The sequence below is a fragment of the Microtus oregoni genome, unplaced genomic scaffold (assembly GCF_018167655.1).
Source record: "Microtus oregoni isolate MIOR12 unplaced genomic scaffold, Mior012 000046F_ref0000063, whole genome shotgun sequence".
In the NCBI taxonomy this organism is placed as follows: Eukaryota; Metazoa; Chordata; class Mammalia; order Rodentia; family Cricetidae; genus Microtus; species Microtus oregoni.
Genome location: NW_024543220.1, coordinates 15,314,198 through 15,340,358, shown reverse-complemented (window position 1 = coordinate 15,340,358; position 26,161 = coordinate 15,314,198). Strand labels below are relative to the sequence as shown.

Genomic DNA, 26,161 nt, shown 5'->3' with positions numbered 1-26,161 from the left:
TGCCCGAGTTCGTGCCTTATTTTCTCCATGTCTGGCCCTGTCTCTCAAAGGGCCCTCTTGGCTCCCTATCACCTTGCCACAGCCCACCTCTGCTGCTGGCTGCTCTCAACTATTTCCTGTGCCCTGAGGTCAGCCCGCCCCGGGAACCACCTCCTCTAGGGCGGGGTGGCCCTGCCAGCTCTGCGGCACCTTCTCTAGTCACCCTATGGCCTACCTGATGCCATTTTACCTGTCACCTTGAACGCAAGCTCACTTCCTGTTACCACTCATGGGCCCTCTTCTCCAGCACTAAGGGACACCCAGAACCTTGCTCAACTAAGGACGAACACGGTCACAGTAGACCTCAGTGGGAGTCAGGTGTGTTGTACTCGGTGTGTCCCTAGGGACCCTGTAATCAGTTCCTGTTTGCTTTCCTAAGTCTGACCTGGCAGTGAGAACTAGGTACACCCAAGCGCAAGCAGACTCCCAAAGTGACAGCTGAGCAGAGCTGAGTAAGGCTAGAGGTATGGGGGGCCCTGCCTGGCTGGTCCCTAAAGTGGGAGCCAGGGGCAGTCTGTACCATATTGCCCATGGGCCATGCTGTGAGTTTGTGGGGTTTACCCTGCATTAGCTCGGAGGGAGAACAGACCCGGAGCCCCTAGACAGAGCCAACCTTGAGGGGCACCAGCAGCAGGAAAATCACAGGAACGTCACACGTGGTTCAGGTCTTATTTCCTCAGCTACTTCTGGCCAGATGAGGATGCTACCAGCCTCCACACAATAACGATGGAGAGTTCCAGTTTGAAGAAAATGATTACCACCGTGCTTTGTCAAGTTTCCGCTTGGGCCCCGTTGTTTTGTTTCTCTGTAGGAGTGTAAGCTACAGCTGCAGCCAGGCAAGGCATCTGTTTTGTTTCTGAAAGGTTGACGTCACCATTACAGCTCATCAGAGGCAAACTGCAGGTGAGTTGGTGTCTCATGTCCCCACTGATTACCTCACCAGAGCTGAGGAAAGCCCACCCCAGGCAGACCAGGCTGGGGACACACAAATGGGCTGAGCCCTGCACCACCACAGCTGAAGCCAGGACATTGTCCAGTACCTTAAGCATCACTTGCTATGGGAGCGGCCACATGCAGGGTTTGAAATGGTGCCCTCCGTTGGTTACTGCGTTCCACCATTGGAATATAGATAGAACTCTCCTGTGGTGGTTTGAATGAAAATGCCCCCCACAGGCTCCTATATTTTGAATGTTTGATTCCCAGTTGTTGGACTGTTTAAGGGTTAGGAAGTGTGGCCTGGCCAGGCCGTGCTGTTTCACTCTCTCTGTCCCCTACCCATCAAGATGTCAGCTCTCAACTACTGCTCCAGCACCGTGCCTGCCTGCAGCCATCCTTCCCGCCATGACTGACAGGGACCGCTGAACTGTAAGCAAGCCCCCAATTAAATGCTTTTATCTAAGTTGCCTTAGTCATGGTATCTCTTCACAGCACAGGACAGTGACTGAGACAAGCCAGCACCAGGCTCTAGGGTGTTGCCTTGACAACCCTGACCATGCTGCTTGTTTGGACAGTGGATAAGAAAAGCAGTGAGCTCAGCCATCCAGCAGGAGTGTGGAACACAGTGATGCTGAGAGCTAGAGACCATCCTTGTGATATTTTGGCAAACGTGGGTGCTTTATGCCCTTGTCCTAAGAATCTGCCTGAGAGTTCATTCAAGAATTTTGGGCTTGCCGGGCGATGGTGGCGCACGCCTTTAATCCCAGCACTCGGGAGGCAGAGGTAGGCGGATCTCTGTGAGTTCGAGACCAGCCTGGTCTATAGAGCTAGTTCCAGGACAGGCTCCAAAGCCACAGAGAAACCCTATCTCGAAAAACCAAGAAAAAAAAAAAAAAAGAATTTTGGGCTAATGACAGAGATAGAGGAGACTGAAGACAGCTTAGTTTTGACTGTCACATGGTTTTAGGAATTACTCTTCTGCAGGTTTATGATGAAGAGAGCATCGGGACAAAAGATGTAAATATGTAGTTTGAGAATGTCCGACTTAGCACCTACCAACCAGCCTCTCCTCCATTTTCCATGACACTCCACTCTCAAACCCACGAGGAAGCTGTCTTATACAGCTTCATGAGGCCATGCCGCATCTGCCTCTGTGCCTGGCCTGTTTCACCTAACGTGACCTTGTTGCCACAAGGATAGAACTTAAACCTCTTTTAGGGATAACCAACACACCATCATGTAACAAAGTTCTCTAGGCGCTCATCTTCAGATGGACACTGGTTGGTATCTGGGCTGTTGCAAAGAATGCTCCAGGTCTCCAGGTATAGACAGGCAGGTGCCTCTGAAGACACGAGCTTCATTTCTGGAGAATTGTTCACGCGTCTGTCTGCAGTGTTGTTTACAAAATGACTGTACTAGCTGACACCCCATCCATGTGGTTAAGGCTACAGCCTCCTGATAAAACAGCTAACAGGTGAGCTGGATATTATTGTGGCTTTGGTTTGTATTTCCAGCATTTTCTCGCCTGCTGGTCCTTCTACATCTTCTGAGAATCATCTAGTCAGGTAGTTAATTCATTAAAAAAAATTTGGTGCTATTGTATACAAAACATTCAGTGGTCTCTGTGGGGCACATGTGCTGTTGTTTTGAGTGTGGGTATGCAGGGTAAGCTGAGCTTCTCTCCCATCCCTCATGGCTACCCTTCTCTGTACACGCCTCTCTTGTGGCCTGGATATAGATTCGGGGTGTAAGTCTTGTGTGGGCTGCTGCTCTTCTTCCCACTGGAGACCATCCTTTCTCCAGTAGCAGCTTTGTTAAAAATCTGAACTGGTCTGTGTGGTCAGGGCTGAGCAGGACACTTTCTTTGTCTCATATGCACTTGGCACTATGTTGACCTGGAGGTGGGACAGAGCTCACTCCCCACCTGTCTGGTGCATGCTATCTCCAGCATGCTGGTCTAGAGTGGCAAGATGGCTTCTTGAGTCACCCCCTGCTCCTGCGTGGGGAAGCTGCTGGCTAAGGAGGCTGTCTTCCACCCCCACCTTGAGGAGCAGGCAGGAGCAGCCTCACCTCTATACTGCCCCACCCCGCCAACTCCTGGAAGAGGCCCCAGATCTCACCAGAAGAAACAGCATCAGCATCCAACCACAGTGAAGTCACTGTACAAGATGCAAGGGGAGCATTTATTTACAGGTTTTTGTTTGTTTGTTTTACTTAATGGTCTGCGTATATTTCAGGATCTGAGACTTTCCCCAGACCCTCTGACTAGAAGATACATAGGTGCTGACCTTTTCCAACTAAAGGGGCCTCAGGACTAGGGGCTCCTATCTAGTTGCTCTTCCTCCCTGAAGTCTCCCAGGCAGGCAGCTACCACCCCCATCCCCCACCCCTGTGCCACCTTGCAGACTCTCCTTGGGTCTCTACTCTGCCCAGAAGGTGGGGGAGTTCTCCTAGCTTTCCTAGTTTCTCCTCTCCCTGTGGCCATCAGAAAGCCGGTCCCGGCTTGACTCTACTCCAGCCCCAGACAAGCTTTCTGCCTGCCAGCTGGTTCCCTGCCCACACCAAGTGCTCCGATTTCCTGAGGATTTCTGTCACTCTCTGGCAACTGTGGGGTGGTGGGTAGGTGCCATTATTCTGTGTGACATAAAACTTTCAAAAATTTTATGTACCTTGCATGCCAGAGCCACCTTCCCCAAAGGAGTGCACAGCTGCCCTCACCAGTCCTAAACCCAAGTTCCCAGGACCCAGGAACCCAACCCACCCATACTTGAGGTCCCCAGGATGGTTCTAGAGACACCACCCCCTGCAGTGCCTGCACTAGACCCTCCAGGCCTTACAGACACTAGGGAAGCAGCCGCTCACTGGACACTCACTGGGCAAATCCTCACCAGCACAAGCACTGCACAGCGCCCTGCAGTCACAGGCCAGGGGCACGCTACGTTCATGTCCCGGCCATCGGGGGCCCTAGGAGAACCACCGAAATAGACAATCCAAATGTCCGTATGATTGGTTTAATTTTTTTCAGCAGGAGAAAAAAAGAATAAAGTTACAAGATTCTTTTAATATTTTTCACAATGTTAAACTAAAACTGAGCTCTAGGCTATGTGTGTAAGTCAATCTAGGACACAACGGGTTAAATAAGATTTCCTCTTTAAAGATACAAGAATTTCAGCTTCCCTTACATTTAACAAACTTCACAGAACAGATACTGCAGGGAACAAACCCTTCCTCCCTCCCTCCCCAGCTCTCCCAGCAGGCTTGAACCTGGCTGCGATCCCTGGGTGCACAGTCCCCAGCACTCCCCTCCCAGTGCTACTGGGACACAAGGGACTAAGAAGGGCAAGTGGTGCCTCGCTGAGGATGGCCATGTGGCCAGAGGGCTGTGGCTTAACAACAGTGGTAAACGCTGGGCAGACCTGGCCCCTATGCTCTGGGCTGCCCTAGAGAGAGGCGCTGGTCTGGGTCCTGAAGCAAGAATTAAGGCCGGAGATTCTGCAGTGGGTCCCATCTGATGGGGTGCAGAGTGGATGTAGGGTGGGAAAAACATGATTTCCTATTTGGAATTTTGGATCAAGACACTGTATTTGTAGATCCACCGTTCATATGGAGAGCAGACCTTGCTCAACTACACAAACAAAGTCGCTGGGCTAAACCATTGATCAGCAGTCAGGCATGGGCAGCCCCATGCCAAGCCACCAGGCTGGGACAGATGGCGCGTGTGTGGCACTTAGACCTGACCCAGGCTTTCAAGGGAATCCCAGCATCTACCCAGCCCTGCCCATAAGACTGCTAATGGTATCTATCCAGCCCCACGTACCTACCCCATTCAGGCCCAGTCTGAGAGCTGCCTCCCACCATAGCCACCAGCAAACATTCTAGAGAGAGCCACACCACAGTCCTGTGCAGCCCACTGTCTTCTCTTCCTGAACCTACCCTGAGGTGGGTGGCCTGTTAGTCCTCAGACTATGGCTGCACTCAAACAAGTGGAGGCTCCTGCCAGGAAGGACAGAAACTTCCCCAGATTCTTGTGGCTATGAAACATCTTTTTTAAAAAACTCCAAATACAGAAATCTGCTTGCAGGTACAGGCCTCAGCTACAGGGCTGCCACGAGCAACACTCTTGCTCTTGGCAAGCTGCAGCCAGAGCCAGTGGGTCATAGCCACGGATTCTGTGCAGAAAAGGTGGGGATCATGCGTGGACTAATCTTGAGTGGAGCTAATTTTCAAAGTGAAGTTGTCCTCCTTCTTGTGGGACAAATTTCCCCACAACCTTCAGGTAAAAAGCTTCCTCCATTAGAATCTGTCCCCACCCCCACTTCCAGCACTGAGGGAGAGCGAGGCCACTGCCTAGCCCAGCCACGTGGCCAGTCTCAGCAGCCTCCCGTGGCCAAGGCACGCGTGGCCATCAGGTCCTGCTGGGACCAAGCAAAAGTGAAGAGGTGAAAGGCCGGACACGAAGAGTTCCTGTCAAAGCCGCCGTGTGGCTGTGAGGCCTGCGCCTCCTCTCACGACTCAGTCCAGTCTGAACACATTCCGCTTAAGGCTTTTGTAAGTTTGACTCCAGCAGTGACAGGTATGTGTTGTTTCAAATCCACTAGCCATGCTCAAAAAAAATATTCTTCATGTTTTAATTTTATACAGTGGCTAGCAGGCACCTTAGTAACCAGCCAGAAATCAATTTCATCCACCATCAACCCCTAAACTACAGTACCAGGATGGCTGGCTAAAGAAAGGAAACGGCCGGCTGTAGTCTGACGCGTGCCCAGTACAAGGTGTCTGGCTGACTTTGTCCTAAATAAGGCTAACATTAGTGAACTAAGAACAGCGTCGTGTAGTGGCCTTGTGTGGCCTTCAGGAGCACCCCTCCCCGATGCGCTGGCAGGAGCGCCCCACTTTCCGGTCCAGTTTCACCATTTTCATGATGGCTTCCTCACGGCCGCGGCCCATATGGTCGAACGTACAGTCATGCTGCTCGGGGAGGCGGTGTAACATACAGAACACGTAACCTAAAGGCAAGGAAGCAGAGGAGACAGATTATTTGGGGCCTCACTGTCATCTGCAAGAAGTGGTACATGGTAGGGGATGTGGGATCAGTGCAAGGCTTCATGCTGCTGAGCACCCAACCTCTAGCATAGGCCCAGCACTTCCCACCCCAAAGATCTGCAGCCTCCCTTAGGAAATGTGGAGGTTTTGGTCTTGTCCCAGTGAAGCAGATGAAGAGGGAAAACACACAAGCATGAACTCCCAGCAGCAGCCAGGGCCCTGTCCCCTTCTGTCTTCAGGTGGATCACAGCGCAGGGTAGGAGTTATTGGAAAACAGTCTGGTTCTCAGGCCAGCTGGGGTGTTGAGGTCAGGAGAGAAGCTTACAGCCAGGCCAGCTCAGAAGCCCCTGCAAGCTGTAGTGGCCACCACAGGACAGACTTACAGGGCCGGGCTGGAGTCACACCCACAGGGAATGGGGCTACTAACTGGAAATGCCTTCCAGCCCTGGAAAAGGTAACACACAGGAGGAGCCACTGCCGGAGTGCTAACTGTGAGGTCATCTGTAAGGACCCTGTGCTCTAACACCCTGAGAAGGCAGAGAGGAGGGGCCTAAGGACTCCAACATGGGCAGTCCTCCAAGGTATAGGTCCAGGGGAAACACAGATTGGCACACGAGAAGAGCAAGTCCGAGGCCAGAGAGGCCTGCAGAGCAGGGAGAAGCGCAGCTGGACAGGGTGCTCTTCAAGGAATGAGGAGGTCGCCTTCGGGGTCAAGACATCAGCTCTCAGTGTCTGCAGGCAACTGTCCCCTCCAGCTCCCCAGTGAAGCTCTATTACACTGTGGTGTGTGCAGCCCTCTCCAGAGTCAGGAGGAGACTCATGCAGGGGACCACTGCAGAGCCAACTGTTCCCTCCCCACACCATCCTGTGTAGCCATGCCTCCAGTCCTGTGGGTCTCAGCAGTGATGGCGGGCCTTGATGGATACAAACATGTCCTAACCTGTTCTCCCTGTGTCTGGAGCAGCTCACAGTGGCCTCTGGAGACAAGGCCCTGAAGGTGGAGGATTAACTCAAGATTCACTGACCCTAAATTTAACCATTAACTTCACCCAATCTTGGAGGGAGATGTGTGTGGAAGGGGAGGCGGGGTCTTAAAAGACACAAATACCAGTCACCCTGCCTAGCAGCTGCTTCCTTACACTGTGTACAAGGGCACGTGCATCTAGCTGGTGGGCAGAGGGTACAGCCTGGGCCATTCATTGTTGGAGAAACACATTATTAACCGCTTCCCAGGGAGAGCAGAGCAATGTGTTTGATTCTAAATTGGGACTGGGTTTAAGGAAAAGAACAGAGATGCAATCTTTGTCTCCCAAGAAGCCGATCTCCCACTTGGTCGAAAAGCAAAGCTAAGATTAATGAGCTTGTGTGTTAGAGTCACTGATAAGTTCATTACTCCCAGATACTGGATACCAGCTGTCTGTCTCCTGAAGGATCCCACAGGAGAGCCTGTGTCCTGGGTACACATTCTTCATCTAACATGCTAAATCATCTTTCAGGAGCAAAGCCCCCACCTGTGAGGGAAAGCTGCTGCTAGGCGGGGGCACCAACAGGTATTTCTGTCACTGAGCCCTGGCATAGTTCTGTGCATGCAGCACCTACAGAAGGGCAAGGGCTGCCGGCTGCCCCTCCCTTCAGGATGGCGGGGGCTCTCTCTCTCCTGAGCTGGTGGAGCTGTGGGAAAGCAGCAGAGATGGGGCAGCGGGAGCTTCCAGCCTAGCTCAGACCCCTTAGTCAAAGCAGATCCAGAGGGGAGAGCTGTAGCAAGGCCCTCAGTGTCCTTTAGGCCTGTCTGGCCCTCCTCTGACAAGGGAGACACACTGGCAACCCCTGTCCACTAGGGTGCTTAGAGTTGAGAGTCTCCATTCCACGCCCTGCACACCTTTGGATGCAGCCAGAGGCCTGGCTCTGAGCTCTGCAAGCCGGAAACTTACTGAGCAGCAGCTGCACTTCCGGAGTGCCGGGAACATGGAGAGGGACCGGAGGAGACATGTGGCCACTTCTCCATGGCCATACCCAGGTTATTAGACGTATATATTATACTCAAGTCCTGTTATGATTACTCACCGGTGGAAGTTATGGGTTGGAACTTGTCCCTGGTGCTAAGGAGGCCCCAGGCCAGCACTGAATACATCCTGCACCATGGGTAAGCACTGACTGGTAGGTGGAATTCCATTTTTTAGAGGGTTTTTTTTTTCATTTTATTTGCATTGGTGTTTTGTCTGCATGTATGTGTGAGGGTGTGAGATCTTGGAGTTACAGACAGTTGTTAGCTGCATTGTGGATGCTGGGAATTGAACCTGGGTCTTCCAGAGAAGAGCAGTCAGTGCTCTTAACCGCTGAGCCATCTGGAATTCCATTTTTTAAACATATGAAAACGGAAAGTTTATTACAGGAAAACTGCAGTCGAGCATAGGCCAAGCAGCTGAATTAATAAATCTCGACTTTCCCTTCTTGGGAACACAACCTTTCCAGAAAGTGCTGCAGCGGTCGCAAACTCTGCCTGCAAACTCAGCACTTCTCTAAGTCATTTGTTAGAAATCAGAGGGTGGGGTAGCAGGGCCACAAATTCTAGGAGTCTCAGAAACAGAGGGAGGACAAACAGTTTTGGCTTCTTTGAAACGGTTAAAGAAGGTGGGAACGGAGCTGCGATGCCATCACTGTGACTTGCAGAGCACCACAGTTCTCCTCCCAGCTCAAATGAGACTCACTCCTGCTATATACACAGAGCTCCACTCTCCTTACACAAAGAGCCATCCCCCGCCCCACCTTCCTCAGGAGCACACAGTTTTGAAAGCAATTTCAGTGTACTGACTTACCCTTACTATGGTGTAAGTGGCTGAAGATAATTGATGCTCACCCCCAAAACAGAACACATGACCTGCTAAGTACAACCTATACAACCCCAACAGGCAGCATAGGATCTGTCCTGTGCCACAGAGCCAGGGAATTTGAGTTTCTTGGACAACAGCTTGAAGCTGGCGTTCCTCCAAGGTGTCTGAACAATTTTCAACAGATCTGGACAAGGTGCTCAGGACTGTGTGCGAATGTCTCTTTTTTGGAACAAACCCTTCATTAAGAAGGGAAGTGAAGAGGCAGCTGGATTCTGAGCACTTTGTTTCCAGCACTTTGTTTTCTGGACGGCATCCTCTCTATGTGGACCAGCCACTGTCCCTGTTTCTGACAGGCCACTCTGGGAGGCTCAACCACAGATGTACCAGTCCCCACAACCTAGGATGTGGGTTGGAAGGTCTCCAGAGCGGCTGGGCAGTCCCACTCTCAGTCTTGAGACCTCTTCGACTCAGCAGGCAGCACTAGGAAGATAAGTGGCCATATCATGCCAGGGTCTGCCCAAGCCTGCTACTGTGGGGTAGCATGAGAGACAGGGAAGGACCAGAGGCCCAGGACCTCCTGCAGAAACTTCTGTCTACAGAGTTTTCAGAGAGTAGACAGCGGGGCTATCAGCTCACTCACCCTGAACACAGAAGTAGGTGGAGACAGGGCTAGAGTGATGGCGGGGTGGTTGAAAGCACAGAGCGCTTTTCCAAAAGAGGACCCGGCACCAACCGTGACAGCCCAGTTCCAGGAGACACCCTCCTCTCAGCTCCATAGAGCACCAGAGATGCATGTGGTGGGCATACACATGCAAGTAAAAGACACAATTTAAGTAGAAGGAGAAACCTGGAGCCCAGGTCCAGCACATCTGGATTAGACACAGAACACATGGCTCCAGCCAACCATGTGCTACACATGTGAAAACAACGTCCTGTGACTGATGTGTAAAATGCCATCTGTTAGGAAGCCAAGTTCTACTCTCACCCAAATCCTTCAGCGCTCGCAGTTGAAGCTCAGCCCAGCTAATTCTCAGCCGTAGCTAATGTCACGAGGGAAACTGTTCTGGGCCTGGACACTGGGAGCATGCATAGATGCCACAGCAGGCAGATAGGCCATGGCAACCAGCGCTTTGAAGAGTTTCCAAAACAGCAGAGCAATATTCTCTGCTTCACCCCAGAGCAAAGACTGATACCTGTGAGCACCACCCTACCTAGTACAGAGGTGGCCTGGGGCAAAACACGGTAGCCACATCACAGTTCCCTCCTTGACACTGACCACAGGGATGACCACTACAAGGGGGCAGGGCAGAGCTGGGTGCCCAATCAGCATCTCTCTCCCATCCTAGGATCTGAGCAAGGGTTTGTGCTGTTTTCTTCTTGGACTTTGTATTTAACCCACACCTGGGCGGAAATGCTACTTACTGGCTTCATCTCAGAGCAAGCACACCATTTCAAGGTGGCAAACCAGGCAGCTCTGAATGCTCAGGTTTTAATTAACCATGCATTTGCTTTCCAGCAGGTCCCTCCCCCACTCAGAAAGCCCCATGTGCTATTTAATACTGGGACAGAACAAGCCTCTACTGCTCAGTGTTTCTACCTCACTTTTACATTGCCCTACTCATCTGAATTTCAAACTGTTAAAGGCTCAAGTGGACCATTAAAATCCTGACAAGCCTGAAGAGGAGCACGCAAAAGGTTCTGTTGGTGTGCAGTGAGGCGGCAGTGTGCAAGCTGCCCACGGAGGCCATGCTTACCAGAGGCTATGCTGTCCACTTCTGACTCAAGTCAGCCTTTCAAGCGCACAGCAAGCAGAACCTATACAAGATCGCTCAAGGCTCTATGGAGCCATCTTCAAATCACAGCACAGTGGACATCAAATATGACATCTAAAGTGTCATTTTAAATTGACAGTGCTGGGGATGTATTCCCTCATCACAGCATAAAACCAAGCACAGTGGCACATGACTGTAATTCCAGCACTAAGAAGGTGTAAGAGGGCTAGGCGGTGGTGGCACACCTTTAATCCCAGCACTGGGAAGGCAGAGAGAGGCAGGTGGATCTCTGTGAGTTCGAGACCAGCCTGGTCTACAAGAGCTAGTTCCAGGACAGGCTCCAAAAACCACAGAGAAACCCTGTCTCGAAAAACCAAAAAAGAAAAAAAAAAAAGATAGTGGTGCAATTTTTTTCATTTTAATGTCTATTTCGCTGACTTCATAAAACCAAGGACCACAGTTCTCTAAGTCCCCATGTGCCTCTGGAGCCTAAGACAGTGCTTGTTTCTGTCAAAGTAACAAAGCTGGAACAAAGGAGCAGAGGTCACAACGATAATGTGTCCTCTCAACCTAAGGGGCAAGAAAAGGCCAACAATGAGTTTGAGGTCCTCACTCTCTCCTCTCAGCAGCCACCACCAGCCCAGCTCCTAGCATCTGTGCTTGCCCATGCTTTGTGATGTCATCCTTCGGACCTCCCTGCCTCGCTGGTTGCTGTTCTCCAAACCCTTCTCTTAACAGCCCACAGAGCAAGGACCCCAGTATAAAATCCCATCCAGAACAGGAGCATTCACTGGCACCAGACACTTCCTAGTCACTTCCTAGAAGAGTTCCTATAAGAAACTGTGGTCTCCACAGACACCCAGGTGGGCTGGCCACCAGGAAACTCGCTTCATCAAACCTCCACTGACTGACATTCCTTGCTTCATAAATGGCAAATACCCACCCTGCCACTGCTCATGTCAGATCCCAGGTCCCTCTTCCTCCCTTCTTCTCACAGGCCTTACTATCCTCATGAGTTGCCCTTCTTTCCATCGCATGCAAAGCTTCCATGGCAGGAACAAGTGCAGCATGCTGAAGGAACAGTAACAACGGGCTAGAATGCAGAGACACCAATGGCTCCATCACAGCTTGCCAGAGCCCCCGTCTCAGAGCATTTACAAAGACTTTGGGTCATATGGGTAAATGTTTAGGATAACTAGGCTGAGATGTACTTGTTTCATATTTGTTAATTCCTCTTAGAATATAATAACAGAATACTGAATAAAATAAAGTTCACCAAGAAGACATCTCACTTTCTGTTACCCTCCCTAGAGGCCATGTCAGCATGGCCACCAGCCCTTACGTATTCTTGAGAGCCACACACAGCATCATTTCTGCTTCTCGACACAAGATATTACAATGTAAGTTAGGTCATGTCACTCTTGTGCTTAAAACTTCAATGCTAGGAATAATGAACTGGCCAAGGCTGGTAAGCCCCTCTCTGGGCTCCAGTCCCACGATGAGAACCCATACTGGCACATGCTATACTCTTGGTTCAGGGTACCTCCTCCCAAATGTCCAGTGTGACTCCTGCCCTCATCATGTTACTACTTCTTTTTTGTTTGTTTGTTTGAGACAGGCTGTCTCTGAAGTTTTGGAGTCTGTCCTGGTGCTAGCTCTTGTAGACCAGGCTAGCCTCGAACTCAAGAGATCCACCTGCTTCTGCCTCCCGAGTGCTGGGATAAAAGGTGTGACCACCATCGCCCAGCTCACTGTTACTTTATGATACCTTGGTGATGCTTCCACCTGAAGTAACTGAAGTGATCCATGTCTACCCTGTGTGCTGCATGCCTCCCCAAAGAGTAACAGCACAAGAGGCACAGACTCTCATTCTGTTCTTCTGGAACTCAATGACGATAGGCACATAAATAACTAACAGATGACTTATTAAAAACAGAAAGGGATTACTTCTAGCATAAAGGGACATTCAACATTAGAGGACGGTGTCCTCTCTCACTCCAGAGAAGCCCAGCACAAGTACTTCCAGGTTCACGGATAACCAAGGTGCGGCAGGTACCATTACTGACTGATATGGACACGTGTGTTTGTGCACTAGCAGGTTCATTTTCTACTGCTGGGATTAATCCGAGCTTCTCCTCGGAGTCACACATGGATATATAAAGATGGCATGAGAAGATCTTGGGGATCACAAATAAGCTGCATGGACAACGAAAAACTAACCTCATCAAAGGCCCTACTGATGTTCGCGTCTCCCTCTCCCTAGTATTCTGGTCAGTTACTCACAGATTCAACAGAAAATTAATCCTGGTATAACAGTTCAGCTCCAGGGAAGAACGATTTAATTGAAGCAAGAGCATTAACATAAATCTAGGTCCTTAACTTGTAAATCTCTTCCCTCTCTTCCTGGATAAATTTGTAACTTGGCAGGGCACAGTACAGAGAAGCACATCACACGATGTACCAATGACAAGGACTCAGGAGCCTCACTGCACTGACAGAGTTGCTCCCTTCCAAGGGTCAGGGATGACACAGATCAAGTAGGAAAGATGTTGGCATGTGTGGAACATTCTGGTGATCAGGAGGAAAGAGCTAGTTGGGCCTCACAAAAACTCCAATGATTGCTGCCATATTCCCCTGGAATGGGCTCTCAGGATTTGTCTTTAATTGGAGCATCCTCTGTGTGCCGCCCCCATATAGTCCAAAACCAGCCATTTCCTGGACAGCAAATGCAGGTATTCTGACAACTAAATACTCAACAGAAACTTCTGGGTTGAGGAGAGCATTGAACACTGGCATGAACCTGGTCCCCATAGGTGGTGATATTCTGTTTGTGATTTAACAAATAAAGCTTGCCTAAAGATTAATCATAGTACAGAGCTAGCCACACTAGTCAGCCATAGAGGCTAGGCAGTGGTAGCTCACACCTTTAATCCCAGCACTAGGAGGTGGAGACCAGAAGGGATACTGCTAGGCAGAAAGAAGAGTATAAGGCAGGAGGAGACAGGACACCCCATTTGGCCTGAGGATTTTGCAGAGGTAAGAACTAGTGGCTGACTGCCCTGCTTCTATGATCTTTCAGCTTTCACCCCTATACCTAACTCGGGGTATGTATGTATGTATGTATGTATGTATTTATTTTGGTTTTTCAAAACAGGGTTTCTCTGTGGTTTTGGAGCCTGTCCTGGAACTAGCTCTTGTAGACCAGGCTGGTCTCGAACTCACAGAGATCAGCCTGCCTCTGCCTCCCAAGTGCTGGGATTAAAGGCATGCGCCACCACTGCCTGGGGGTTTTTATTATTAAGACCAATTAAAATTCACTCAGCACCTACGGCCCTGTGGTCTTCCTAGAAGTGTCAGAGTGGAGTGAAGCCTCTGGAAGGCTACCACAACAGCTGGGTATTGTCATAGGCCAACGTGACCCGTCCTCCAGGCACTGTACAGTTTAGTGTGTGCACGGATGGTTAGGCCTCTGATCACCCTGTCCACTTTGACAAAAAGGGGTCCCCTGTCCTGTCTGACAGTAGGGGAGTCTCTGGGAAAGCCAATCCTTGAGGATGGTGATGCCTATACTAGGTAGCTTTCTGCAAAGCCTCCTGGGAGAAGAGGGAGAGGGTAACCACACCCACAGGTGTGACAGGGCAGGTGCTGAGAGGCCAGCCATCCGGCTGTTCTGAGCACTCCAGTGAACCACAAAGCTGTCAATCACTTTTTCTGTTTTGTCTCAGAACTCCGCTCTGTCAAGTCTATCTCAGCAGACCCTAATTGTGGAAGCTCTCTTTCCTATCAGTTAGGGATGAAACAGCTTCTCAGCCAGTCCAGCCCAGGCCTCTCATGGTCTTTGCAGTTCTGTCCAGGGACTTGGCTCCCTAGTACCCTGGTTCTGAGTCTCAGGACTGAATAGCTGTAAAGCCACAACACCCAGCACAGTGAGAGTCAACAACCCAAGAACACATCACACAGTGATAGGACTGAGGTTCATGGAAGACATACTGGTCTTTAAGATGCTCTCAGGGAAACTGGTTTCTACAGCTATCACCATAGGATGGTATTCTGTCTCCTGCTGGCAACAAGATAGGAAAGCTCAAGTGGCTGCCTTCTTGGAGTCCGTGACTCCAGGACCTGTGTTGTGTGACCTCATCAAGAAAATAAAGGTATTTTCTAGAATAAGACACAAACACTACTGACATTAATCTTCGAGGAAAGGTGGCACCAAAATCCCTTCTAACAAAGGAGTCAAGTGCCAGAGCAAGGGAAGGAAGCAACAGGCTCAGGGAGTCAGCATCTTTACTGGCTGTCTGCACATGGTATTCATGGTCTATGCTGGCTGTGCAGAGGAGAAAGAAGCCAATGCTTCCTGTGGCTAAAGAATGCTGAGATGCATGGAGGGAAAACAGCTTCAGGTCACAGAAAGCAAAGCAAGAAACCAGCTGCAAACAGGATGGATACAATCAGGCCATGGTAATAAACCGGGGCATCCAGGGAGGTTAGCCACACAGTGTGCCCTACAAGGAGGTCCATTTCCTTGGGCAGTGAGGACACGAATCAGTGCCAGGAAGAACAGAACACACACACTAGTGGCAATGGAAGGCAATGATACAGACCCTGTCCTCCAGAAATACTGTGTTTAGATAAGGGTCAAGCAACACACAACACAACTTAATAGGAGCATAGGAAGGTGGGGTTTGGAGAGATGGCTCAGTGGTTAAGAGCACTTGCTATTCTTCCAGAGGACCTAGATTTAGTTCCCAGCACCCACACGGTGGCTCAAAACCAACTATAACTCCAGTGCCAGGGGATCCAACAGCCTCTTCTGACTTCAGTGGGCACCAGACACACACACAGTGCACATACATACATGCAGGCAAAATACTCATACACAGATCTTAAAAAACAACAACAACCCATCAGCAGCCCAGGGAAACCGCACACACCCAGCAGCGTTTCCCCGTACAGCAGGTCTCATACATGCTTACCACGCACTAACCTCTACAGGCTGAAAATGAACAGCATGGGCTACGGCCACCTCCTCAATGTTTATGGTGCCCCATGAAACAGTTTGGAGAACAAAAAACTATTTGTGCACTCAAAACCTTTAGCATTTCTGATTATTACTTAATTTCAAAGTTTGACTATTTCTAAAAACCAAGGTAACCCTGCTCTACAAGGCCTTAGTAAAACACAACCAAAGTTCTAAATAGGGACAGATGATCAATGGCACTATTCTTTATGACCCCCAAAGGATTCCCAATCTGTTCCCACAGCCACTGCATGTTAATGTACACTGCGGATGGTGTTGGGGTGGGGCCAGGCAGAAGAATAAACATGGTCTCCCCGCCCTATAGTGCTTGCAGTCAGGAAAGAGGAGCAGCCATGCAGACAGGATTTTAGCATGTGGTCACTTGATCAAGTAAGGCTGTATTAAAAGAAGATCAGCTGGAGGAACCATGGCTTCTCTCTGACTCTCTTTTCTTTCTCCCAGCATTAAGTTCTGTCTTTTCTGCCTACCTAAGTTCTGCCCTATCAGGAGCCCAAAGCAGTTTCTTTATTACCTGATGAAAGCTACACAAAGACAGAAGGTCCTCCTATACCAAGTCAGGACTGACTTGAAAAATGTGGAGACAGCCTAAGCCCAGCACCCACCCCAGCGCTTGACTCAGCTGGACAGTCCAACACCATTTCTGTAGCCACTAGGGACTGGAGTTTTAGAAGGTCTAAGCCACTGTACTCCAGCTGGTGACAGTCAAGCTCAGTAAGGAGGAAGAGGCCTTGAGGGACAGCTCTGAATGGCAAAATGAGTGGGAACAAAGTATGCCACACCTCTCCAGGTGAGGGTCTCCCTATGTTGGCAACATGCCCAATTGTGGGGTTATCCCAACACAGGAGTCCTAAGGTCCTTCCTCACTTGCATTCTAAATAACAGCATCTGTCTAAGGCTGGGGTAAGAGACAAGTGTGGTCCCAAACACAGTAAGCTGTGACCTCAAGAACCCAAAGCAAACACAGTTTGTCTATGAAATATACTTTTCCCCAAAGTTGAAAAATTAAAGCCACAATCATATAAAATAATTGGAATTAAACAAAACAGGCAACCTCACTCACCCTATCTGATAGTTCAGTCTAGAGATCACTTACAGGAGTCCTAGATCCAAACAGAAATTCAGGGCTTAACTAAATGGAGGTTAAGGAATCAAAGATGCTACTTTGGCAGAGAGACCAAATGACATAAATAACTCATAATACATACTGGGTCGTGCAGACAGGAGGGCAGGAAGGGGTAACAGGGAGGCGCTAACAACTGGAGCCTCTAGCTGACGGCTGACGGGGCAGTGCCATAAGCAGTCAACAGCCACACCAAGCACTGTCGTCCACAGTGTACTCCAGGAAGTGACCACCTCACCGTGTAAACAAGTGAAGCTGTGGGATGGCAAAACCTTCCAAAAGGTCACACACAGCTTCCTCTGCTAGACCACCTGCTTCTACAGGCTCTTTGTGAATGTTTCCTACACTGTCTTGGACATGTTTCTTAAGTACAACTCCTAAACCCTCACCAGGTGAGGGCAGCTGTGGGAAATTCACCCTTAAGTCGTACTTAATGCCGAAAAGTTGTAATTTCAACTGAAGACCAAAGAAAGGTAAGGATACTAGAGGTGGAGACTTAGTATTTAACCTAACAGCTTCCTCCTGCAAGTCTACCTGAGAAAGAGACAGGAAACGAGAGGAAGGCACACAGAATGGGAAGAGTGCAGACTGCGTGTCCATAGGTGGCGTGTGCAGCATCTTACAGAATGGAGAACTAACAGGAAGTCTAGCCCAGATTCAGGACCAGAGTTGTTCCAGGAAAATCAACTGTTTCCTGAGGGAGCAGCAATTTTACAGCAAGTGCTGTGGATGCCAAGCATAGCAAACTTCAGCTATTCAAAACACACAGGGACACCTGAACAAAGACACACACTGAAAATATAAAGACCTAAGTAAACGCAGACAGGTATTTGTATGTGGGGGCTGGAAACCGCTGGGACAGCGACTCTGAGCTGCCATCACCAGACTCAAAGGCAGGAGCTGATGCAGGATGGGTCCTTTGGTCTCCATCCCACCGGCCTGGTCGGTTCTGTTGTGACACTCTTTTTGTAAAATGAGCAATGTTTGAAAGGTGAAGAGATGCTTCAAGATGTCTGCATGGCCAAAGCACAAGGAAAAGATGCTCATGTGTGTAAGATGCTCCCTGATCCAAGGAGAAGAGAATTACTAACACCAGGCTTGCTAGGCCAACGGAGAGGAAAGATCGAGTACTGAGGTTGCCAAGGGCAGAGAGAAGCAAGAACCTGAAGCACCATGACGAACTGGGAACTGGCACAGGACACTAGGAAGGCTGTTGGCTGGAGCTGATGTTAGATGTTAGATGCAACTCTCCACTTAACACTCCACCCCACCTATCTACCCACTAATAATAAAATTCTAGAAAGAGCAAATCTCTAGGGCAGGAAAGTTAAAGGACTTTGCTTCCAGAAAGCCAGATGGTGATAGGATCACGAATTTACAAAAACTTTCTGAACTGTAAAATGGAAAAATTTTATGGCAAGTAAAATGTTACAGTATATTAATTTTTAAAAACTTTAAAAAAATCTTCCTGAAAAAAATCATTACTAGATCAAAACTATAAAATATCAGTAGTTCTGTTTAGAATAATCCCCTTGTCTACCAAATGCATTCCAGGCAGGGTAAGCTGTCCAGCAGGCTCTTGCACACTATCATGGTGCTGTCACTGTTCCTAGGACTAAAAGAGAAGCATCTCAAGCTGTCACTGAGAAGGAACCCTCCACATCATGAGATTGGGTGTCAGTAGGGAGAGGTTGGGAAGGTAGCAGACATGTTCTGGGTATTCTGTACATGAAGAGTTTAAATCTCTGGTGCTTGTTTCACTTGGGGAAGGGCAACACCCAAATCTGTGCCGTCTCTGCACTGCCCTGGCCAAGCACCAATGGCAGGCTGGGCCGCTAGAGTGGGTGCAGATCTGATACTTCCACTTGCTGTTACAGACAAGCAGGACAGGAATCCAGAATTCTTATACATTAAAAGGTCAGTCACTGTGTTTCATAAAAGCACAGTGTGGATGAAGAAGAGGTGGTGCAGGGTGACTCCTAACACCTTCTGCTTGTCTCATGTGTGGTAATCTCCACCAGAGGATTTTCTGTCCTTTTGGGAGTATGGACAAGACACACCTTCCTCTCTAGTCATGGGTATCACACATCCCAGCTGCTGCCTTGAGAATATGGGAGAAACTTGAGCCTTCATTACCAGACTCCTGCAGAATGTGTCTCTTTATCTCACCAGCCAGATCAGTTCTGGCTAGGGTAGATGATCTCTACTGGCCTGTGTGCTGGAGTTAAAGACAAAGTTAGAACACATTAACTATATCCAAAACCACTGATGGTGCTCACCTGAGCCAACATCCAAACTCAACCCAGAACTGAAACCTTTTTCTTTCCAGGAGCCTCTCACCACCTGGTATCAGTTCCATCCAGCTGTAGGTGCCATCTCTATAGCCACTGATGCCCAAGCATTCGTCTTCCTACATCTAAACCACACTCTTCCTTAAAGCCTTACCTGTAGACACCTGTCCAGAGTCTTCCAGGTGGGATGAAGCCCGGCCCATATGCTCTAAATGTGTCTTGTAGCTTGGTAACAACTCTGGTGGTGGGCTGTCTGGTGGTGCTTTTTTTTTTTTTTTTTTTAATGCGTGCATGTCGTCTTATTGGGTCCACCAAATCACTGCATACAAAAACCATTTTATGGATCCTTGGACAAGTAGCTGACTCCAGACAGGGGGAAGTAATTCTATGATTTAGGCACATCTTGCTATGCCAAAGAGTGAGAACCTAAACCTTCTCCTCCCTCACCCCCTCACTGGAGCTAGGAGCCTGGTTGAAGGAACTTTCATTTGGTCAAACAGTGAGTAATGAAAACATTGTATCTAGCACTGATTTGTAATCCAGTGGGGTGGAGGGAGGCATTCACCAAAGCCACAGGTAAACAAATAAGAAGGAAAAAGGCCCCACTAAGAGAACATTGGTATCAAATGGCAACTGTGGAATCAAATCACTACCAAACCTCAAGGACATCATTTTTTGTTTGTTTGTTTTTTGGTTTTTTTGACATGGGGTCTCCCAACACACCTTTAGCTGGCCAGGAACTTTCTAAATAGACCTGCTTAGCATCAAACTCGTAAAGATCTGCTGTCTCCAGGGTGCAGGGATTAAAGGCGTGCCTAGCCTCCAAGGACATTTTGAGGAAGTCAGGGCATTAACTTGTTGTCAAAGTATTTCCCACAGGTTCTTTTCAGGTACACTAAGGACCGTAGGGTGTGACTGAATAAAAAAACAAACAAACAAACAAAAAAAAAAAACGTCAGCACTGAGAGCTCCTGGACACTGAGCATCCCAGAGGGAAACTAAGCAAAACATCACCACAGTGCAGCATTGTAACTGACGACAAAAAGCAACTAAAATCATTAAGAAACAGACCCTAAACAAGGGATGCTCTTAATTTTAAAACCCATAAAATGTGTGTGTACTTGCGTGTGTGGACAACAGAGGGTCATATTTTAAAAGGTGATAATTGACAGATTCAATGCAATGCCCATCAAAATCCCAACAAAATTCTTCAAAGACCTAGAAAGAACAAGTACTCAACTTCATATGGAAAAGCAAAAACCCAGGATAGCCAAAACAATCCTGTACAATAAAAGAACTTCTGGAGGCATCACAATCCCTAACTTCAAGCTCTACTACAAAGCTACAGTACTGGAAACAGACAGGACGACCAATGGAACCCAACAGAAGACCCGGGTATCAATCCACACATCTTCAATCACCTGATCTTTGATAAAGAAGCAAAAAATATCAAGTGGAAAAAAGAAAGCATATTTAACAAGTGGTGCTGGCATAACTGGATATCAACATGTAGAAGAATGAGAATAGACCCATATCTATCACCATGCACAAAACTTGAGTTCAAATGGATCAAAGACCTCAACGTAAAGCCAAACACACTGAACTTTATAGAACAGAAAGTGGGAGGTACACTTTAACGCATTGGCACAGGGAACCACTTCCTAAATATAACCCCAGAAGCACAGACACTGAGAGAAACAGTTAATAAATGGGATCTCCTGAAACTGAAAAGCTGCTGTAAAGTAAAGGACACGGTCAACAAGACAAAACGAAAGCCTACAGAATGGGAAAAGATCTTCACTAACCCCATATCAGACAGAGATCTGATCTCCAAAATATACAAAGAACTCAAGAAATTGGACACCAAAAGGTCACATAATCCAATAAAAAAAAATGGAGTACAGACTCTCAACAGAGGAATCTAAAATGGCTGAAATACACTTAAGGAAATATTCAACATCCTTAGTCATCAGAGAAATGCAAATCAAAACAACTCTGAGATTCCATCTTACACCTCTAAGAATGGCCAAGATAAAAAAAAACAAAAACACTGATGACAACTTATGCTGGAGAGGTTGTGGGGAAAAGGGAGCACTCCTGCATTGCTGGTGGGAATGCAAGCTGGTACAGCCCCTTTGGATGTCAGTGTGCCGATTTCTCAGAAAATTAGGAAACAACCTTCCTCAAGACCCAGTAATACCACTTTTGGGTATATATCCAAAGGATGCTCAATCATGCCACAAGGACATGTGCTCAACTATGTTCATAGCAGCTTTGTTGTCATAGCCAGAACCTGGAAACAACCTAAATGCCCCTCGACTGAAGAATAGATAAGGAAAATGTGGTACATTTACACAATGGAGTACTACACAGCAGAAAAAAAATGACAACACCTCGAATTTTGCAGGAAAATGAATGGAGCTAGAAAACATTATTTTGAGTGAGGTAACCCAGATATAGAAAGGCAATTATCACATGTACTCACTCATAGGTGGTTTATAAACATAAAGCGAAGAAAGCCAGCCTACAAATCACAATCCCAAAGAACTTAGACAACAATGCAGACACTAAGAGAGACTCACATAGATCTAATCTACATGGGAAGGAGAAAGTAGAAAAAGACAAGATCTTCTGAGTAAATTGGGAGCATGGGGACCTTGGGAGAGGATTGAAGGGGGAGGGGAGCGGCAGGGAGGGGAGCAGAGAAAAAAAATGTAGAGCTCAATAAAAAATGTATAATGAAAAAAATAAAAGGTGATATTGTAAAACAGAAAGTTTGTAAGAATGTCCTACACTAAAACCGACTAAAGATACTAAACCTACCACCTCATCGTGGAAGATCCTCATTGACGGAGAAAGCAGTTTTGGAAAAAGAACATCACTAGAACAACAGGCACAAGTGGAACATGGGCACTGGTGTGCATTCCCTGAAGTAGGCTTGGGCTGCTGTGACTGGCTCTGCACAACAGTGTGTCTGTCTGCACAACAGTGTGTCTGTCAATTTATAGAAAGGAAGGCCATGATGGTCACAACTAGCTCAGATGGTTCGAGGGGAAAATATATTTTCAAATAGAGTTGAAAACAAGATCTGGGAAGCACTGCTAATTTGTTTGGATGGTCCAGAGAATCTTTTTTTGAAAAGCTTCCGAAACTGAGTGTGTTCAGTGTGGTCATCAACAGTCACTCAACTAGAACCTCTGGGAGCACAGCGACCAGCTAGTTCTCACGGTGCCACATGGAGCCCTAGTCTAGGAGCTTATCCTATGTGTCTCTTACTTCTCACAAAACTAAGTAAAATGCTTTGTAACATCATCTCAACACACACCTGTTTCTTTGGTCTGACAGTGAGGACAGAGGCAAGGACCTCAGAGGCATGTGGAGACAACAAGCTGCAGAGGACCAGCCACAGCCATCATGCATTTTCAGAGATAAACAGAAAACTTACTTTGAAATCCATCAGGAAAGTGAGATTAGCATGAGGTCATAAAAGCAGCACTGCCGTGTGGAGTTGATTGAGTCACCACATACTAAAAACATGCAAAACCATACACAGTTCTTATCTGACAGGTAATTCTGTGGTCTTGAGAAGCAATGCACAGCAATCACAAAGCCATGCTGAGGGGCAACAGCACATAGCATTCAGGTGCTGTGCACGGCCCACACTCAGTGACAATGACCAGACTTAGATTCCTCCAACAGGAATGATCAGTTTTGTTACCCTGTCAAGTAGAAACGTAACAGGCAAACCTGTTCTTTGTGACTGTCTTCTGTCCTGAGAAGTCAGGCTGTGGAAGATGCTCTAGGATACAGGCCTGTCCCACCCACACCGCAAGCCTTTTCTAATTGGCAGGCAGGCAGCTTTCACAGGAAAAGAGCGTTCTTTTGGTGTTGCTGACTTAAAGGTTATCTAGTCACCGTGAGGCAGATACACCCCTTATTGAAAATGCAGAGAACGTCCTGGCAATTAACAATTCCTATCACCTATAGCTGTCCTATGTGAGAAGGCTCAGAACTCGCCTTACAAATTGCTCTTTTGAAGATCAAAGGGAAGCTGAACGTGTCTATGTGCACTATCCATGAGACCGTAATTTAATGGAATTTTTAGTGAAGGCTTTGCTAGCAGTGCTTGGATGACAGCCCCGGGGCGGAGGATTTGGGGAGCTTGGCCACTCTTCCCTTTGGAGCATCTTTTGTGCCTTTAATTGGCACCTCATTAGAAATTAATGAAAATGACATCCTCTGTTCTTGCTCTAGGCATCGCATGCTACAAAAAGGCCCATCACAATTCATAACACATTCAATTTCTATAGCAATAGCTCTTAAGCATTATTTATGAGATGTGAATTTCTTGTCAGCAGTTAATAACCTGTACCGAATGGAAGGGGGATGGGAGAGAAAACTGCAAACATACACAGAAGAAGATTTTTCTACAGTGGAGGAGGGTTCTGTTTTGAGTTCAACTACTCTGAGTCTTCGCATTCAGTAGTAAATACCCTCTAACACCTTCCAGGATGCTTAGCATCTTCCCAACACGCCATGTATCTTAAGGAAATCAACACAGAACCCACCTTTTCCATGAGGAATAAGCAGGCAGGCAGGAGGGAGGTACACAAAGCAGTTTGTCAAAGTGAGCCCAAGAGCTGTTCCTCTGCTGTCCTTCATCTTTTAAACAGTGGCAGGTGACTCAGTCATTTCTTTTTTCTGGGCTCCTGGTAAAAGCTCTCAGTGAACCAGAGTGAACTCCAGTGCTCTAGGAAGGCCTTTCTCTGAAGGGACTTTCATCTTGGAACTGGACAAGGGACTATATGCTGTTAGGTAACTGAGAAAGAATGAGGGTCTATGGTGAACCCTACTTAAGAGACACAGTCTTCTGGGCAGGAGGTGAAGAGCTTGTGGCTTAACCTGAGATACTTTGATGGTTCTGGCCACAGGAAAAGGCGCAAGGCCATCTAATAACTATTTCTTTACTTTTTTTCAGCTAGGTGCTAAGATCTTTGGGGAAAAAGTGTTTTTGCATCAAATCTGCAGGGCAAATGCAGAGCCCTGGAGCTTCCAGCTTCCAAACTACTTTGAGAACTCTCCCTTGCTGCCTGAGGAGGATCAGAAGCATTAGCCACCGCCAGAGGCAAGGCAGCAAGCACTGGCGATCCAACTGCTGTATCTGTCTCAGCAAGTCCTGCATTCCACCAAAGACCCAGTCACTTCTGAGGAGGAAACAGGAACATTTCTACCATTCTAACTAGAAACAACCAGCCCACATAATAAAGGAAATAGAAAAAAATGACCAGGGATGCCATATAGATCCACCAGACCCCAAGGGTTCCTTAGCTCGCCATGGAAGCCATCCCTGCCTCACTGGAGCACACCATGGCTTCCGTGGACAGTGTCTGCTCCCGGTAACCCTAACTCTTCTCTTTATACTTTTCCATGTACACCCCACAGCAGAACTGAGTGCCACACCCCATCTCCCTGTCCCCAGAGCTGAACATACACGAGAGGGGGGGGGGGGGGAGAGAGAGAGAGAGAGAGAGAGAGAGAGAGAGAGAGAGAGAGAGAGAGAGAGCGCGCCAAACACAGACGGGTTCATGTCAAAAATAATAGCCGTTCCAACCTAAGGCTCACGAGAAATCAGTCCATGCCCTGCTTCCCCACTTCCACAGCACAGAGGACAGACAATGTCCCCAAAAGATCAACTTTATAACTACACGTGGACAGGATGTCCAAAAAGTGAAGGGGAAGGGAAAGCCCACTTACTGGAAGAGGAGATGGAGAGTTCTCAGAGGCTAAAGCCAGGCTCAGAGTGTAGCAGTTGACACCTCTGTTCCACAGACCAGTTCTTTTCAAATTTCAAAGGTTCTTTTCATGTTTCAAAGTTAGAAAATAAAAATAGGGGCATAAAATCTATAAGTGTTCCTAAAATAATACAGCTAAAATTTTACCTTTGTGGCATGATATATTAGTCAAAAAGAAAAGTGGAATGTTGCCTATGTTTTGTTCCAGTGTACAATACATATAGTTGAAAAATTATATCCATGTGCAGAGCCTTTAAAAGTGGCTGCACTGGAGATTCAAGTCAAGGTGTTAACTCAGCGGATCAATGAGGGTTCCAGAAGAAGAACTTCTCATCAGACCATAACTGAAAAGGGAGAAAGTATCTGCTAATAAAGGCTCATCTAAGATGAGTTCAGGCTCTCAGTTTCAAGGGACACAGCACAGACTTGAGAGTCTGGTTAATTTCTAAAGTCACCAATGGAAAGGATGTGGAGTGTAGACCAGGGAGAACAGTGGAAGCAGCAGCCATGTCTGAGACAGCATGGGATCAGGAAGGTGCCTTAGGAAGGGTGCTCACCACAGCGACAGGATCCCAGTTCCTGCTGCACCAGCTCCAGCTTGGTCTGACACTGGAAGCACCTACGCCGACTCTTCTGCTTCGACCGGCTGCTCTCCTCAGGCCGCTCAGTGTTCTCTAGTAGTCTTGGCCGTTTCACAGGTGAAGCCTCGTTGTCAGACTGCGAATCTAACAAAACAACACATTTGGGAATGAGGATTAGTGCCTGTCGGGGCAGACAAGACTGTCCAGAGTAGGGCTGGCGAGATGGCTCAGAGGGTAAGAGCATTGCCTGCTCTTCCAAAGGTCCTGAGTTCAATTCCCAGCAACCACATGGTGGCTCACAACCATCTATAATGAGGTCTGGTGCCCTCTTCTGGCCTGCAGGCACACACACAGACAGAATATTGTATACATAATAAATAAATAAATATAAAAAAAAAAAAAAGACTGTCCAGAGTAGTGCCATGGACTCAACCAGTGTAAGCATTGGGACAAGCACGTACCTCCCGACAAGCCAGCCTGAGTTCAGGGTGGCACAAGTTCAACAGAAAGCAACTCTATGTTGGATTTCTGGAACTAGATGTTTTCACAAGGAGAGCATTCCAGATAGAGATGGGACCCCACTTTATAACATGCCCACTGCACAGAACCCCAGTGCTCACCTGCACTGACTATTTACCTATTCTTGGGTATTTACCCATCCTCACGTAGGCATTTTATTTTTGTTCTGGAGTCAGGGTGGTCTCCAGTCCAAGCTGGC

The 26,161-nt window shown here is 48.0% G+C and overlaps 1 protein-coding gene across 1 annotated transcript in view; it reads right to left on the bottom strand.

Annotated features, from left to right (window-relative positions):
* Positions 1-3,967: 3,967 nt before the first annotated feature.
* Zfand3 (zinc finger AN1-type containing 3) overlaps positions 3,968-26,161 on the bottom strand; it is a 201,636-nt gene continuing 179,442 nt past the window's right edge. The window contains exons 5-6 of the mRNA XM_041634762.1: positions 25,420-25,587; positions 3,968-5,981 (exon numbers count right to left, since the gene is read on the bottom strand). Coding sequence (XP_041490696.1) covers positions 5,827-5,981; positions 25,420-25,587 — 323 coding nt within the window. The 3' untranslated portion in view covers positions 3,968-5,826. The remainder of the gene's footprint in view (positions 5,982-25,419; positions 25,588-26,161) is intronic.